Here is a 19466-nt window from a genome sequence, read left to right on the forward strand (position 1 = left end):
CTCCTGTTAACATCCATGAAAAAAAAAAGCCAACATGTAGTTCCTCAGGCTTTGTGGTGTGGTGGATAGCCTTTTTAATCACAGAGGCACACAGCAGGCTATTTGTGACCTTCTGGCAGTAAGAGGGGCTCTATCAAATGAAATTGCTGATGCTGAAGCATCTGAAGGCCAACATATGGGGGTAGAGGAAGTTCCTAATGGTATTTCACCCTTTTATTACAATGGCCATGACAGCAGATTTCCTCAGTGCAGAGAAACCTGCCAGTGAGCATAGAAATCAAGAGTGAATAGAGGCCACTGGGCAACAGCTACCTTCAGGTACTAGGAGAAGGACTAAAGGGCATGGAAATGGCAGGACTTGAAGTACACAGAACTAAGGATGATACTCAGTTTTGTTGCAGAGCTTAGCATGGAGAAATTGGGACTGCTGTTGTCCTATGGAGGATAATGTGGTCTCATGACTGCCTATTGATTTGTGTGGGTTTTTTCAGTGTGGGTTTCAAAGACAGAGAGGTAGGCCAAAAAAGGGCATTTCTGAAACCCCTCACCCATGAAGACAGAAAGTCAGAAAAAAAGAAAAAGAAATCAAAAGCAAGCAAGCAAGCAAGCAACTCAACACATGTTTTGCACAGATAAACAGCATGATTTGGGGAAAAGATGACACCATTTCCTGCCTGCATGAGAACCAGGGCCAAAATTCAGGCCAAAGAGAGGGGAACTGCCTAAATCACACCATGGGAAATTTTAGCTTGATGAATGCAGTTTAAACTTCTAACTCAATACTGCAGAGTATTTCCTAATCCCAGGACCATCTCTGAGAACCAAATGCCTACTTCCTTGCAGGAACAAAGAACCAGTGACACAACTGCATCTCCATTTTATGCAATTAATAAACTCGAGCCTCAAAATCTTCTGCGCATCTCATGTCCATCCCTGATGCTTATGTATTTTCTCTGTCTTGTGAATGGGAAATATACAAACAAGCACCTTCTCTTCAGAGAAAGCTGCTTTCTCACCCAAGCGCATCATCAGGGTCCCACTAGTCTCCCAGACTATCTCTTTTGCAGTTGTTCACCTGCAGGGAAGAGACTCAGTGACAACGTCTGAGAGAATGGGGTTTGATGTCTCAGAAAGTCATCTAGAAAGTAAGAGCTGGGACTCAGAATCCAAGCTCAGAAGGACCTAAACCCCAGATCAGGCAAGGGTCGCAGGCTCTATGTTATTACAGGTGGATTGAACTATAGAAGCACGCAGTCCCAAGTAACAGCCAGCTCTCAGGTCTGAGTGCAGTTTAGCACAACTTCTCACCTAGACATTTGCCAGAATACTGCACTTTGAGTATAGTATTTTAAGCACCGAGTGGGCATCATTCTCCAAGTCAGAAAGCTGATTTAGCTGAGGCACAGGAGTGGTAGATGGCTTCAAGAAACAAGGCAGACTATTCAGAAAGTAGACAATTAAGCCACTGTAGTCAGTCCTTCCTGACAGAAAAGTATTTGAGCAGATTCAGACATCTTGAATGGGGGCAGAAGTATATTATCTGTATCCCTTCATATATCGATAAACTTCTTTCAAGATTCAGGGAGCACTTATGATTCACAGGAGTCAAAATAAATTACTTTACCATGTTCCCCCCCAATTCTGAGAAATACTCCCATTGATTAAAATGCATTTCTGAAAATGTATCATATATAGGACAATCTTCAGTTTAAAAATGTAGAAAAACAGACAAAAATTGCATAATCGTAGCTATATTTTAAACAAACAAAAAAAATCTTCACATAATAAATACATCTTATGCACATTAACTTCAAATTTACTTCAGAAAGCTATTTACAATATAAATAATTATAAATGGGAACACTTTGCAAGATATTGTTGACATAGCTAGATTGTGTTTTCTACATTAAATTCCAAAGGAAAACTACAGATGTTATGCTACAATGTCACTATACCCTTTACATTGCAAGGTATGGTATTTGAAACACTGGCAATCTGTGTCTTTGTTTCCATAAATGTAACCATTGGTTTAAACCAAACATGAAATGCTTAATCATGTCTCAAGTGCTTTTTTTCTTTTTTCTTTTTTTTTTTTTTTTTGTGTTAGATTAGTATTTTTTATACATTGAAATATTTACCTTGGGAAAAAGTTGCAGTGCCCTAAAAGTACTTTTCCTAATAGGCTTTATTTCCTTAGAATGTAAAGGTGCCAATGTCTTATATTCTGTGAAAAAGATTGTTTCTTGCACTTCAAAACTTCCCACTGTATCAGTAGCTGAAGAGAAAAAAAACAAATGCAGTCCAAATTGCAATAAATAAAATCATGTAAAATGGTATTTGGAATCCTAGAACAATAGGAAATGTTGAGAACTTTGTGTGAGACAGGAGTTAAAGAGTGAATACAACCAGACAAAAAGCTTTTTTACTTCCTGTGTTTGATCTGTCCTTTCAAATACAGCTTCATAGATGGAGTCATAAATTAACTCTTTTCAAAAAGAGATGTATTCCTAGCAACTTAGAACCAGATTTATCTACAGAACTCTTATATACATAAGCTAAATGCCATCGTGAAGTTTAACCTCATGCCATATTTTTTTTCATTAATAAATGCTCTAAGGAAATGTGAAATGGAATCACATTCGTGCTCTCACTGTTCTGAACAGAAGACTATTTAAATTTTTGGTCTTCAAAATAACAGCTAAATCCTCGGCTACACTTCTAGCAATCTTTAATAATATCTAACTGAAGGATTACAGAAATCTGTAGGGATTTTTGGTTTGCTCTTTCTGTTGTTGGTCTCAGGGTTGTTTTGGTTTGGGGTTTGTTTTTTGATTTTTTCTTCTCAGAGCACACAGCTGAAATATTTAACCATCAATACTAACTGAAAATAAAATAAAATAGGCTCTTGTTCACACTACAGAGGTGTTTGGAGTTAAGCCAGTATACCTGCAGGAAAGCATGTTCATCCAACATTGTTCCTAATAACAAGGCCTTATACTTGTTATTAGGAACAATAAAGGCCTTGCCTTTATATTCCTTAGGTGTTTTAAGTAAGCTTGCAACTCATGGAAAGACCAGAGCCTGAATCCATTTCCTGCAAGACATTAACTATAGCCACCTTAAAACAGACATAGCTAGGTCTAATCCTGGAACTTTGTGCTATAATCCCCATTATATACAGCTTTGTATGCAGAAGGTCTGAAACCAATGCGTATGCCACAGCTTTGTTCTGTGACTGAAAGGTTACTTGACCTTTGCAACAGCCAGTCTGATTTTCCAGGGTGGCTGTGCCTTTTCCAGAAATACTATGCAACCATTTATCTTTTCCAACTCACTCTGCATGCTCACACAAATGAACATATGGTGGTTAACATACTCAGGGACATTAATGAATAAATGCTGCATGGGCAGAGACAAAAATGAGATTCAGATAACAGTGATTAAAAGAGTTTAAAAAAGCAGAATTTCACTGTGTAACCCATGGCAGTATTGTGGACAAATCAACAAAAGACAATTAAAAGCTTCAAGCTTAAGAAACACTTTTGAGTCTCTTCAGTGCAGAAAGATACACTCATTTTTTCAAAACATGTATAAATACCTTGGTTATAGAAACACAGCCATTACAGCTATTATCTTCCACAGTTTCCATATGCGCATCTTGAGAATTAAGGAAAAAAAATATAAAACAACCCCCAAACCTATTATTACAGACCAGCTTTTTTTCCCCTCATACATATTACTCCACAAATATTCCCATTTGTGTCAATGGGACAAATTGCTGAGTAAGGTTCTTCTAATTTAAGAATTGTTTTGCAAATTTATCCAAAATCATAAACTCTATGCCCTTGCAGTGCAATTTTATATAATAACTAGAGAGGGGTTTTATGTCTATAAACAAAAGAAATATATTAAAATCATAAGGCACAAAAAACATACTGCACTATCCACTGGTATCAAATTAAGAAATGCTTTGAAAGAGCTGCACTCACCCTGTATTTGCAGTAGTTACAAAATATTAATTTGGTGTTAATAGCAGACAAGTATTACTTTGGAGAAATTATGCAATACAACAAGGTATTGTTTCTGTTCCAAAACACAACATACATACCTTATTTAAAGTGATGACCTCTAGCTAATGTAATGCATTTGAAATGTATTTAGTTCAAATGCCTTGCAGTTTTCAGTTTTGTGAAAAATCTCTTTACATCTGATTAGAAAAGGAAAAAACATTAAAAAAGGAAGAAGATATCCTTGAAGTATATTAAATGAAATTTTGAATTAAATAAAATGTGTAATGGAAAAATAGCTCTATATCATATTGAAAAGTACATGTTATTATGAGCTGCAGTGATATATGCTATAATTAAGATTGCAGACTTGCTTTCATGTAGCATGCGGAGTCTGTATTTCCAACATTCAATGCTTTCTGTCAAATAAGAAGAAATTCCTGGCTATCTAAAGAAGCACGGTGGCAAATTAGCTGACAAAAGGCATCCATCTCTGGCATACTGCATTGAAGTGCTAAGGAGCACCAGTTGCTGGAATCCCATGAGGGGAGCATGCATCAGCCTTTTCTTGTAGCAAAATGTAACTACATGTAGAGACATCTTAACTGATTTATTCCATTCGTTACAGTGCATTTTGTTGCATTTGTGGTGGACTGAAACTATTGAAAATACGATAACTACAGTGGGGAAGTCTTATTTTGGGATCATTGTAAATCAGAATGAGGAATTTTTATTGCATAGCACACTGGCTTTTTTTCTTAGGTGAAATCATACAGATTACAAGCATGTGACATTGTGCCTGTCAGTTTTATGCCTTCTGTTTTTCAAAGGTGCCTGTCTGAATGCAAATATAACAGTGGCCAGCCATGGCCTCCTGACTACTTGCAGCCTCTAGACCATAGCCATGGAACTGCAGCAGGTCTGCAGAAGTCTATTGCCTTCTAATTAATAGCTTGATAACAAGAGTGCTAGCTTATCCCAAGAAACTTGGGATGCTGAGAAAATCCCATTCATTCAAACAGTCTAGGAAACTCTTCTGTAATACTAAATAATATTGACACTTAGACTTATTTTATATGTGCTAGTAGGGATAATATGATGCCATGTACCTCTACTCTAATTCTCTTTGCAAATTGTGTTTTAATACTGTAAAATGAGACTCCAAATACAAGTTTATTCATATTATTCACAGGAATAAGTGAAATAAATATGTATCCAGAACTAGATTTATCAAAAATACTTTCTTATTCCTATGCTTTAGGAATATATACAATTGCTGGGCTGAAAGAAGTCCATTTTGGTCCATTACTTCCTCTGAGTTAACAGTTGTCAGTGTTTTTCTTCCCCTCAATTATTTGCCTTGTTTTTGTCTTATACAAATAAAGAAACAAAATCTCTAGCTGCTTCTCTTTATAACCTTTGCTATTCATTTGGCAATGAGTCAAATAAAGCTTTTGCCAAATCATTCTGTTCTCATTTTGCCTTGGCTATCATTCAGTGCCCTGTCTCTCATTTTTGCTGCTAGTTCAAATAGTTTCAGACTATTATTTACCTCTCCTCTGCGCAGAGCGTGGTGCACAGCAGCGACATTACCCCTCACTCTTTTCCCTTACAAAGATGACAGACCCAGTTTATTTAAGGTTTTTATTAGACCTTTCAGTTGCTTTATCTTTTGTTGAGCTCTGCTCCACCTTTTCTGTTATGAGGTTTAGATAATAAAGACCAGACTGTGTTGCTCTTCCTTGTGTTCCACATGCATTTTATGGAACGACCACACTGCAGTCAACAAAGGTTGGTTATAGAGTAAGGTACTACCCAATTCAAGATTCACAATCTGCCTTGGAGTGATCAGGACTATACACAACATTCCAAGTCCAGAGAGGTAATTTCCTCTGCTTTCAAGTACATCTCTACTTACGTGGTTTATAATGTTATTATTTAGCTTTTGCTTCTGATTAATTTTATTTGGAAACAGATATTTTTAACCCACCCATAGCATGCTGGTTTATATTTAGTCACACTGATGACTCAGTCCCATATGTTGAGCTTCTTAATGTTACAATTGAAGTTAGTCTTAGTGTTAATCTCATTTCAGTAACCCTCTCAAGTTGCCTTACCTCCACCTTAGCATAAGAGGGAGTGGTGCCCTCATTGCAGTCAACTTTGGAACCATATAAATGCCACACAAAGAAGGACAGGTCTAGCAATTGTGCCTACAAATGCCGTATTTCAAATTTTTAGCATATGTTTTGTATTTATTCTTTTCCAATCAATCAGTCTCTTTATCCCTGAGGTTATTAAAAAATTTTAAATGTTTCTCTGCCTCTTTTGATGTCTTCTATAATGCTTGGACATACCCTGATAATACCAGCTTTCTTAATACAATTTAATTCCTCAAAACACTGATTTCCTTCTTTAGTTTTTTATGTACATATGACTGATTTTGATATCCCCAATATTTTCCGATATTCACTAAATTTTCTGCTACAAGAAAGAAAAGAATTCATATTTTTCAAAATCATATCTATTAATTTACTGTATGTCAGACAGAGTAATTAAAATTTTCTATGCTTAATTTACCTCAGAACTTTATAAGAAGGTAGACAAACCACCAAAATTTTCATCTATTTTCTCCTCTCATATTTTTACACTTCCACAATTGCGTTTGCATTTTGCAGCAAAATTTCTGTGATTGAATTCCCTCTGTGTTTCAAATTAATTATTCAGCCACTTAGAATCACTTTCCCTTATTTTATAATTATTACTAAATGGCATACATAGCTACAGAGTTAACTGTGTTTATCTTGGACCACTCCTAATTCCAGCTTATCCTTCCTGTTTCTCCAGGCAATTTTCTTCCATTTCGCTCCATTACCCACCTAGGGCAACCCTTTAAAAATATGAGAACAACCTCACATCTCTACAGCAAGTTTTTCCAAACTACAATGAGAATGCCCCTCTCTTTTCAATCCAGTAGAAGTAAGTATTTGACCAAACTAATCATACGGATAATGCCCATTTGACTCTTTTCAAATCAAGCATATGTAAATAGCTATGCATGTGAGTACACAAGGATATAGGAACTCAAGTTCTCCCTTCTTTCTCCCTTTTTGATTTTGCATTGGTCAGCCATGGATGTTTTATATCATGGAACAGCATAACATGTTTGGCCATTAGGGAATAAACAGATCACCAGAAGTACACGCGTTTTTTGTGGTTTTCAAAGGGACACAGTCAAATTTTCTGTGTAAAAAGAGTGCATAACAATTTTGTTGGCTGGGACTTATGCAGTTCAGAAGGTCTGCCCTTGGCAGCATTTCAAATCAACCCCTTCTTACACATGTGCATAAACTGCTCTGTTAGCCTGCCCTAAGCACTCCCTGCCTAGACCTCTTCTGTCCTTTTTGCCATGCATGGCACCAACTTTGAGTTTAGTTCCATTCACTCTCACCCTGCATGTCAGTGCATTTTTATTTTTTAAAGTAATGTGTGTTAACTAACTTATCTCCCAAACCTTAGGTTCTTCTTTCTAGTGCACTGTGGTATATGAAATGCTGATAAGGACAAGGGCATGAAAACATATAATATCTTCCAACTAGATCTCATAGGTTATTTTTTAAAGCACAAAATTTTTTAGAAAAAAAATGTCAGCTTCCATTTGTTATTATAACAGATGTTCCCTTGTGTCCTTGTGCTGGATCTTGCTGCATCCTTAAGTGAGAAGTCACATCAAAGTGTGATCCGTTACAGCCTAGTGAATAGTTTCTAATTGTTTCAGTGTCATATAGATGCTCCAGGGCATATCCAGTTAGTGTGTAAGCATGCTTATCAAAGTACTGCCTGTGGGAGCTGTAATAATTTGGAGAGGCTGCTGGGTGGTCTCCTTGGGTTTGATGAGGGGACAGGTCTGAATGCAGGTAGTCTTTAGCAAGTACTAAACTAGATTTTGATATTCGATCAGAACTGGGGCTGCTTATTCTAGACAGTGTTGTGGGGCTGTTGTCATAGTCATTTTCATGTGGGCTCATAATCTTTCCATCTCGCTGCTGGATGTGTTCACAGGGAGGGGTGTTGGCAACTGTCGGGACGCGGCAGACGTCGCCTGCCAACTGCTGCTGAGGGTAGTTTGCAAAACAGATAGCGTGCTTCTTCCCTGTGCCATTAATGGAGACCAGTGGGTCAGGAGTGGCTTTCCGCAGCTGTAGTCTGTTTTCTTCTTCTTTAATCATTTGCTGTGTGGCTCTTATTAGTGTTTCAATTTTGCTGGGCTCATGCGGACTGCTCTGGTACTGCTCAGTACGGTATCGATCACCTGATTCACTGGCAGAGCCAGGATCAGGTGAGCTAACAACACTGTCCTCATCCCAGTGTCCTCTTCCTAGGAAAGAGAGAAAGGAGACAAAAATTGATGTGTAAAGAGGTAAGTATCTTGAAGAATGTGTAATCTGAACCTTATTTTACAGGCAGAAAACCAAGACTGAGACAAGAGGCTTGCAACAGTCACCAAAAATGACCGTGGCAGACCCCACGCTTTTCAGTGACAAAGTCTAGTTTCCAGTGTCTCCAAATGGAAGCAACACAGCTGGAAATATTCAAAGAGATCTAAGCACCTCAGCACAGACATCTAGGATTACCTGATACACTCTGGGGTAATTGAGCACCTGCATAGCCCCAGCAGGCATGGCACCAACTCTACAGGAACTCTGTATCTGGAGCAGATAGAGGCCAGGCAAGTTACCCTAGGGCATGTCAAAGTGTTCTCATTGCCAGTGTTCAGGGCCCAGACTCTTTGCCACCTCTCTGCATCATCAAGGTCTGAGTAAATTGGGGCCACAGTAAAAACAAAAATCTCAGGGAATTACAAATGTACAACATTACAGCATGTCTTCCTAGGTCTTTCCAGGATCTGAAACCCAGACAGCATTAAGAAATAACTTGCTGACCTGTACTGACTTTAAGCAACAACTAAACATAAGTAATGAAGCAATTCTTCTTCAGTAGCACAAGAACCCATGGATCTTGGACAGAGTTCCTGTAAAAATTTGATGTCATATCCTAATGAATAAATACCTGCTTTGGGAATTGGAAAATACAGCTACATTTTTACCTTTCTTAAAAAAAGAAGAACCATAGACATATTAGAGATGGCATTATGCTTGCAAGTAGCGGAAAGGTCAGAATCAGACCTGTCAATTCTCACTAGGAAGAAAGTGAGGGACCCTAAAACCTGAGTGGTCAACTAAGGCCAGACTCTGATAAAGGGCTTGGTCTGCTGAGATACACACTTACAGAGGTGCAGGTGTTGGACTTGCACAAGTTATTTAATGATTCCCTTGCCTTGGCACATACAACCTCATTTTTGACAGTACTCCTCATTTTCAGACAAGCACAAGGGGTTCCCCCTGTTCTGTGTTGGGTCGTGTCATACAGATCTGTTTGGGCAGCAGACCACTACCACTGTGTTGCAGAGTTCAAAACAAAAATCATTGATGGGCTTTTATAACAAATATATCCTGCCATTTTCTGGGGGAAGTACTACACTGTAGAGTATCCAGGGCATGAATTTAACCTTCACATCCTCTTAAGATCTGGCCTCAAAATGCCAAGGCTTGGAGGTGGAAGGGAGCTCCACCCACTGGAGTGAATGGTACATCCAGTACTCCATGGTGTGCTGGGAAGTTGGTCAGGCACAGCTCTGAACCACATCCTCAGTTTGTCTCACCATGCAAACTGTATCTGCAGTGTCCCAAACTCCCTGAGTTTTACCAGAAACACATGGGCTCATACATATTATCTAGTGCCTGCCATATTATTCAGATGAAGGTGGCCTCAAGGCAGAATGAACAGAAGATACATTAAAAAAACTGAAAAAGAAGAAACTATTTTCTGCCAGAAGAAACTACTCTGACAGCAATGTTCACTTATTATTGTCAAAAAAAGTTTAATTTGTGAAACGCCAAGATTTGAAACCTAAATGAAAATGGCACATTTGCAAGAGAAAATAAGTTCCTCTCCTCAACTAGGACCCACATGTCAGGCTTTGTTCTCCAAAGCTACATACAGACTGAAAGCCTACTGAAAAATGTAAGACTTGATACAACAGAGAAAATAACTGCAACACCTGGAATTACAGCAAAACTAAGCAACAAACTAAAACAAAAATTTATCATCCACTTACATTGATTATCCTTGATAAATACAAGGAATAAATATCTAACATTTATGAATTTGCAACTCAGTGTGATATTTCTATGTTATCAAGAATTATCATGCATAAAATTTGCAAGCAAAATTATCATACTTCACTAAGCTCTCTTTTTGAGAAAAAAGCCCTAGAGAAACACCAGTAAGACAGAAGTATGGAACAGACACAAGGAAAGAGGTATGTTCTCCTTCTATGTATAGAATAGTCCTCCTTACCAAAATTTAGGGCTTCTTTCCTGTTTTCCTCTGACTGTATCTACCTTAACTTTCTGTTTGGTAATTTTTTCCAATATCAATATAATTTTCCTCAGATTGGAGTAAAATAGAACAGCTCTTTTTTATTTACAAAGCCTCATTCCACAAGTCAATGAAATAGTACTAATGTAATGATTTTTTGTGACTTCTTTAGAGGCAACCTATGTTTTGATGGACTACTTTAGTAGTAAATTTTTTTATGCTGCATCTATCCTTAAAATCTTGAACTCTCTTCCAAGACTCATCACACTACTTTTAAACCAAGGACTTTTCCAAACCCCAAATCAGGCTTTGACTGTGATTTATTTGTTAGCTTCACCCTCTGAAAATGTGCTGATGCACTGAGTTTGCAACCTGTCAGACACTAAACAAAACTTCAGGCTTGGCCAAAAAATAGGATAAATGTCTGAAACTAGAAGCAAATGTTAATTTGAATTGCCAATTTTAAATAAACATAAAATCTTACAGAATCTAGTATTAACCAACAGAGAAAAAAGTCACTTGGAGAACAATTTCTCCAAAGACTTAAAAGATTTTTTAATATCTAGCTTGGATTTAGCTCTAATTTTTTGCTAAATGTATTTCATCCAAAGTAGTTTGATCTTAAGTCAAATAAAACCCACATTTTTATAAAGTGGATTACTTTGTTTGTATTTTTATGACTATCCTTAAAATCTCATCAGTCAGGTACTTCCAACTTAATTTCATAGACATAAGAACATACAATAAAATTATATTTTCCTGCATATAAGCAAGACTGTAAAACTTAACTTGAATTTCAAGTATTACTCATCTCCACAGATATGATCTCAGAGACAAGAACATATATAAAAAGTGTCTCTCATTTTCCATCTTTCACATAAATAGATGCATGTTTATGCCATCTTGCTTTATCCGAGATGGTGCCACTTCTGCAAATCCTTGTTATCTCTTACCATGAATCCTGTGCACGGATGTTATGTGGGGCATACTGTTTTCATACACTTCTCTGCTCTCAGGGGATGACTTAGTCAGAGGCAATGCTGAACGAGAACCCCACCAGCTCTCCCTTCCCGGCTGTGGCGTGCCCAGGAAATACCGACCAGCTTCACATCTGCCTCCTTCACAGGCCTGAGTGTGGAAATGCCTGTCATCAGTCAGCCTGGAGTGGTCGAGTGCAAAACCATAGCAGAGTGCACTGCGGTCTGAGTACTGTCTGTAGGCACAGGAGACGTCATGGTGCTGGGAGCTTGGTCTGTCCACAGGCTCCAGGAGCTGGGGAGAAGCCGTATCGGTCAGAGGGCTCCCACCCCACTGGCTCTCATGATCAGACTCAGATCTCTCAGTGTGAAATCCAGAATACTGCAAAACAGGAGAAGCAGAATGGAAATAACTACACCTGGGTGAAATCTGCAAGCAAGTGCACTGGAAAGGCAGAGTGTATGTGTGTGTGTGATAGGGTGTTTTTTTCTGAGTGTACCCACATGTCTGCACCTTCTGATTGGACTCCTGGTCTTTCCTGTACAACACTCTGTAATGAGCTCACAGATGACAGGACAGGCCTCATGAAAGTCTGAAACATCCCATGTCAACCCTTAACAGACATCTTCTTTATGACGTGCAATATTAGGCTCAGCAATATCAATGTTGCAATTCAATATTTTTTTAATGTCCAGGTTTTTGTTCAGCAAAACACTTCCAAAAGGGACTGGAATAACACTGCTCCTGGAGCATTCTCACATGCCAAATTGAAACCAAATGTATTTCAAGGTCCTTTTCCTAAGGGTTCACTCTCTTTTCTTCTTATTTTGTTTGTTGCTGGTTTGGTTTCTTTCTTACCTGTAGGTGTATCTTTGAACTTCTTTCCTACTACTAGGAAGAAAGAGAAATCCTCTTGTAGATCCTGGACTACCGTCGCTTCTACAGGATTAAGCTCCGAAGTGATGGCAGATATCACAGCTCTGATACAATGTGGGAACAATGGAAATCCAGAAACTATTTGCCAGAAAAGGTGACTGCTAGCCAAAGCAGGCAGATTGGGCATTTGGCACCCTCACTTAAGCAGTCTCCCAATACAGAACAAGCAACTAGTAGGCAGTTGGAAAATTGGCCAGAATAGGAGCATGGCACTTGTTCAGAGAGCAATAAGGGTTAAGTTAAATGTCACAGTTTTCTAGATATTCATAATGAATGCTTCAAACTTTCAGATACCTTTTGGGAAAGGAAAAAAAAATGTTTATTTAACCTACTAAATAAGGATTTACCTATCTCATTTTTAAATCCGCTTATTTATTGTAACCATCAAACTTCACGGCACATTTTTAAATCAATTTCACCCATGATTATGGACGGGGATGAGACCCAAATTGTACATGCTCACCTCTGCAGCACTGCATACTCATGTCACAAATCAATGTTTTACAACATGAAACTTTGGAATTCTTCCATTCCATCCTTCACCTTCCCACTCTACCTTTTATTTTAATAGGCCTAATATAAGCTTACCCACCTTTTCATTAGATTAAGTTGCTATGAAACTCCTCATTATCAGCCAGGACTAAGGTTTTATGCACTTACCAATTGAAAGTACTGGCCAGATGTTAGACTTGCATAAACTTAAACCATCTGTGCAACATCAATAGTGGTTTTGGCATTTAATTGGGTATTTCTTCAGTATTCCAGTTTATATTTGTGAATACTGTTTGTTAACATGATAGGTTATTTAAAGGAAACAAAGAAAAGGTCATGGCTTTGAGGAAGTCAATTGTATTTTGTTATTAGTTGTCAGAAGGGTACCACTAGGCAAAAAGCCTACCACTAGATATGGAGGAGATCAGAAAGTTAGTACCGCCATAGTCATCACAAGGTTTTAGACATTAAAGGATAAATACAATTTTTTGTGAAAGTAAGATAGTTACAGAGCCACAAAAGAGTTCTTTTAAATGCTTGCAACTCAGTGTACATTAACTAGGAACTTTATTCAGTCATCAGAGTGTTATGTGATCAACTGGAGCATCTAACTCTTCTCTTATCCTCTCAGATCTAATGTCTACAAACTGCTTAGTCACAAAGATATATTCTAAATAACAGCTGAATTGTTATAAACATTTTTAACAAAAAAAAAGGTGTAGGTAAAATTAAGTTTCCAATGGAAAAAGTAGCAATTATTAACAAGATTATTAACAATTATTAAATTTTAGATGAAACTACTTTTGTATCTCTTCTTAATTTTAGAATTATTTTTAGTGCTCTTTTTAGATTTGACTTCAATAAACTAGACCTTTTAATTTTAAAGGTTAAGCTGAAATATTGTATAGTATAAGCCAAATGCAAGTACAGAAAAGTCAAAAGTTAATTTATTTTCTTATTAAAAATCAAACTCATAGTATATATTTGAAGAGGGCAAATAAAATTAATTTCCAATAATATTATAATGAATTTTTTTAACAATTTAGTGTGATAAAAAATGCCAGAGAATCTTTCAGACTGAAACTCCTTAATTTCCTGTAGCTCTACTAGATACTCTTCTATTAGTTCTCTTTTTCTAAGGACATTTCAGGGTCCAACATAGCTTCCTTTGAAGGGAATTTCATTTAACTGAAAACTTGATCAATTTTGTTTTGCTTTTGTCTTGGACCTAATCATAAAAAGGTGACTCAATTACACAGGCCTTGGTGCACTTTTCTTAAAGAAAGAGAATCTTGAAGGGTGTGCGTTTAGTGTATCAGAAATATGCTATGTGATGTCATATAACCATGGAGTCAAGACTAACTTTGCTTAATGCATCTTCTTTGTACTTGATGTAAACTGTAATTATTTGAGATCTGACCTGAAGCAGCCATTGGGCCGTGGACAGAATTAAATTAACGTGGTGAATTTTTTGTGGACCACATTGTCTGCCAGACATAGTTTGATATGACTGCTTACTCTTCAGGTACAACATAAGAAGACACAGGGCAAAAATACATCTAATTTAAAGCTAACCCCACATTTGGAATCATCAGGTTGCCTCCACCACTGCAGTCCTACCACTGCCTCTTCTGGGAATCTGATGTTGACAGGTGGAGACTTCAAATAAGGACATGTGTGACATATTGATGGTGAAGAAATGAAAAGATGATCAAAGATATTGCTTTACTGGAATGGGAGTGGAAACATTATCTCTCAAGTCAGAAATAGGCTTCCATATGTTAAGTGATGAAAGACCATAAAACATGGAATCAGATTTAATGAAAATTATGGCTAACTAAAATCAGTGATTTCTCCTTCCAATCGCAATCATACCTCAACAGAAAAGTTTTCCTTTCTGCTAACTTTTGCCTTCTCACTTCTATCAGGAATCAGAAGGCAAAAGTAATTTATTACTTTTGCGGTTTTGACAAAGTTTAACCAACAGAATCTAATGATAAGAACTTCAGATAGGCAATATCCGAAATCCCTTCAGGAGATTTCTGAACTTTCATTAGGCATATACAACACCAAAACATAAATTAAATAGTCCTCCCACTGGTTCCTGCCACCTCTGAAAATTAGAAATATATTCCTGAGTGCAATCCAGTGTACCATCACAATGAGAGCACAATGGGATTAGCACTGACAAAGAAAGGGGCTATAGTCCGTCTCTGATACTATTTTCATTCCAAGAAAAACTTCTAGAGGGTTGAAGGGGCCAGGAAATATGAAAATATTAATTGCATGTCTAAAAAAACTTACTTTATGAAAGTCCATGGAAGTCTATCAGCCAGTAGTCAGTTTAATATTTCTCAGGTGATTTTCTTTTGCCTGACCTTCCATTCCTACAGGTGTGTCACTGGCCCGAGGACTCATCCTGTCATTCATAGCAGTATCAGTCTGCTTCACACACCATGCCAGATGTTCAAATAATAGATGTTATAGATATATAAATTTCTGGCAACCTACACAGGTTTTTATCATTATAAACATTAAATATATAGTGAAACCCTCACAGAATCCTCTTTTCCATGAAAAACTTTCACTACATCAGAATTAGCAGCTTTCCTCTTGATTTGTGTCTTAACCATGAGAAAAAAAACCATCACAGATGCAGGCTATATTGTACTAAGAACATATGCATGCTTTTAAATCACTTTTATCTTACTTTTTACTAATGTAATCCTGAAATGTAAAATATGTTCTTTTTGCATTCACTATTATAGGCAGCACAGATGGTGAAAGGCTTAGATTAAAGTAATACAGCATGTCCATTAAAATAACCCCCACTGCTGGTGACTCTTCACCAGACCAGGAGTTATGTTTACTATAAAAAGAGTGGTTTCCTTTGCTTTTAAATACACTAGAAGTTGCCAAATCCTTAGGCTACAGAAAGAAATTAAAATCAAACAAAATAAAACAAAACAAAACCAGGCTGTCTAGAATTCAGCCTGATTCTGTTATCTTTAACCCATTGGGTGATACACCCAAACAGAGGTGAATTGTGGAATTAATCCATATTATCCTTTTAAAGGAGCTATAAAGTAAATATACCTCTGAAATCAGGTGTATTAATATATACTTAGTGCCAAAAATTTATGCATGTTGTAATACACACCAAAGCCTTCATCCAATGGCTCTTGGGTACATCATTACTTGTGTGTGTGTGTTAATCTTTATCCAAGAACTCAGATGATATATGAAGCAATAAAGGTTTTACCAGGTCTGACCTTAAAACATTTCCACTAGAGGCAATTTAAAATATTTTCTTTAGATAATCATAATGATTGGGACATTAAACTCCACAGCAGTTCAGCTGATCACAATTAAAATGTTTTTCCAAACTTGTTGCTATTTCCTCTTTACAAAATAAATAAGGTCCAGGGATAGATTTTGGGAGCCACTCACCATTATTAGTATTATAATTTTTATTATTATTATTATTATTATTATTATTATTATTATTATTATTATTATTATCATCATTATTATCATTATCATTATTAATATTATTATTAATATTATTATTTCTTTGTTGTTATTATTATTAGTGGTATTATTATTATTATAATCATTATCATTATAATCATTATTATCATTATTATTATTGACTACAGGCATCTTTAACTCACAATTTCCTTTTTCGGTAAATATCTATCAAACACTCATTTCCCTGGTTTTTCTCCTGCCATCTCTTTCAGCTCTGCACCTCTCTGGTAGGACAGGACTAGAAAAGCACTGTTCAAAGTGTCAATTTTGGGTTGCTCTCCTCTCAGCTTGTCCTTCCCCTGCCTGTGGCTGGTTTCACAGAACCCACTGTACTAACATCAGGCAGTGTTAATCAGATGCTGACCAATGCCTCCAGTTTAATAAAGTTAGTTTTAATTAAAGAGTCTATTTAACCCATATTATGCTATGTCTGCTTTTGCATAAGATTTGAGGAAAAAAAACATTAAAACCATCATAGATAACCAACTTTGTGCCCTAGCAGTAACAATACAGCTGAAAATGATTAGCATCATTTTCATACAGTTCACATCTCACGTAGCTATGCTAGGGGCACACAGCTGGTCAAGGGAGAGGATTCTCAGCACCAGTAAAGCATATGATTTCCTTTTCTCTACAAGAGACAAGCAAAGTAAATGGTAAGGGAAAAAGAGAAAAGGAAAGGAAAAGAAAGGAAAGAAACTCTCTATATTCAACATCTCCTAGGTGCCCTTGTCTTTAACAAGTATGTTGCTCACTGCCATTATCTCATTAATAAACTTCCTGCTTCCTTTTTCCACCACAACCCAGGCTCCCATGTAAGACAAAACCCATGACCTCACTTTTCAGCCATGGCTTTTAAGACACACTAATTCTCCCCAACTGACTGGCAAATTACATGGGCAGGCGACTGAAGGACACAGGCCATACCACCTGCTCCGTATTCTTCACAACGGCTTCTCCTAGTCTTTCAACAGTTTATTCAGTGGTGGAGAAGGATGAGAGGGAGGCAAAGCCAAGCTGCCAGCATTACTTGTGGTGATGGGCTGCAATGAATGGTATGACCATTTTTCAAGACATTGGCAACTACCACGGCTGCTTCTTTTTGAATGATGAAATCTGTGACTTTACTACCAGTCAGCTGGTAATGAGGATGCAAAATGAAACTGGAGATGAAGAACCCTGAGCTTCCAGACAACAATCCCTGACAAACCACTAGTCACAATGCTACACTGCTGGTTCAGGGTTTTTTTTCTGGTGGCAGAAAGAATAAGTAGGTACTGATGAAAGCAACACTTTCAGAAATCAGATTAATGTGGAAGGATAACAATTCTTCAGCCGGAATTTTCCTGCTAGCATATGAGTTCTTTGGAAAGGACTGTATAGGGGAAGATGAAGTGTAACTTCAGTAAATCAAAGTCTAAAAATCTAATTTAGAATTATTTGTAGGTATCTTCCTCAATTCTTTGAAACACTCTGATTACAATTGTTCGATGTAGTGCATTCAAGAAAAATTGTTTCTAACAACACAGAGAAACCTGTATGAACAAATGTGCTATAACAACCTCTGATAAAATTTGATTCTTTAAATTAGGAATCTGAATTCATATCTAGATGCTAAGTTAAATATTCCCTTTGCCAAAACCAAATGTCATTTAACTGAAATTCTTACCCTTGGTGCTTTTGAGGGAGAAAAAGAAAGAAAACAAGGAAGTGATATAGACATTTGAGCTCATGTTATACACTCTTAGAGGTCAGTTTAGAAGACATTGTGCCCGCAGAGAAACTGTAGGCATCAAGGTTATTATCAGTTAAATATTGACCTGAGCTCTTTAAAAATACATAGCTCTTCAATGCTTCATCATGAGTGCATACATTTATATCCACTGTGTGGAGGCATAAGGGTAGTAAGACTTGTATCATTAATAAACATCATGGTTATATTAACAAACAGATTTATTTGAGCTAAAGGTTTGACAATATAAGTGTGCAAGTGCTGTGGTGTTGCCTGCAGAACTCAGTTGCATAAATATATTGGGTAAGCTTCTGTTCATAGATTAGATGGAGTATGGTCCATTCTCCAGGTGAGGATATGTTCCTTACACATTAGCTTGAAAATGAAATCTGGGAAATTAAAGTCTACTGATGGAAATGACCACCTGCTAGTGTTTTCTCTCTTTCAAAGCTTTGGACACAGAAAAGCTTTCTCATTCCAGTCAGCAAGTTAGCTGGCTGCTTTCCCTCCTCAAAACTCACTCCTCTTGACCAAGATTTCAGTATTAAACTGCTGTCAAACATCTGGCAGCTTTCTAGATATGCTTGAATTAGTAAAAAGTAAGAAAAAGCAAGCTTTCTCCAATGGCAAGACTCACAGTCCTCTCAAACCAACTATTTAAAAATCAACATTTTCATTTGGTCTTTCTGTCCGCCCCTCATTAACTGAGCCCTGTGTTGCTATTGTTGTTGATGATGATTTATTATGCATGCTGAAACATAAGTGTTTCCAGACTTTTAGAAAGAGTTTAAAGAAACATATTCCTGTCTCAAAAATCTTATAACCTGCAGTCCTTTATTCCCTTTCAGTAACATGTTCTTAGGCCCATCCTAGTTACGTGGGCAAAATAGCAGTCAAAATCAAGATATACAAAAAGATTTAATTTCTGTTTTCAAAGACAGCTACCTGTGGGTATGGTGATGTCCTTGATTTTGACTTTGTGCTGGAGAGGCGAGATTTGCTTCCCTTTCTGTTATCCGTTATGGTTGGAGTTGAATTTGTATATGAGAATGCCGGCTTGGTAGCAGTGACCTGATCCAGGGAGAGCTGTAGTCCTTTATATTCAGTATCCCTATATAAAAGGCAAAAGTGAAAAATAAACTCACTTCATATCTTAATGGGAAACATTCCTTCCTTCTAAGGGGGGGGTGGGGGTGGAAACAAAAGATATTCTTAAGGAAAAAGGAAAAACAATCCAGAGCAAGCCAGTATATCCCCCTAATACATTTATGGACTAGAGCTTACTAAACAATAGAACTATTTTTATACTGAAAATATGATTGCTTTTTGCATCCAGCTGTTATCATTCT

At 37.1% G+C, this 19466-nt stretch overlaps 1 protein-coding gene across 1 annotated transcript in view; it reads right to left on the bottom strand.

Annotated features, from left to right (window-relative positions):
- Positions 1-1605: 1605 nt before the first annotated feature.
- SIM1 (SIM bHLH transcription factor 1) overlaps positions 1606-19466 on the bottom strand; it is a 56630-nt gene continuing 38769 nt past the window's right edge. Inside the window, exons 10-12 of the mRNA XM_071548807.1 lie at positions 19063-19228; positions 11402-11807; positions 1606-8385 (exon numbers count right to left, since the gene is read on the bottom strand). Of these exons, the coding sequence (XP_071404908.1) occupies positions 7655-8385; positions 11402-11807; positions 19063-19228 (1303 nt within the window). The 3' untranslated portion in view covers positions 1606-7654. The remainder of the gene's footprint in view (positions 8386-11401; positions 11808-19062; positions 19229-19466) is intronic.

This window comes from Pithys albifrons, chromosome 2 (genome assembly GCF_047495875.1).
Source record: "Pithys albifrons albifrons isolate INPA30051 chromosome 2, PitAlb_v1, whole genome shotgun sequence".
Lineage (NCBI taxonomy): Eukaryota > Metazoa > Chordata > Aves > Passeriformes > Thamnophilidae > Pithys > Pithys albifrons.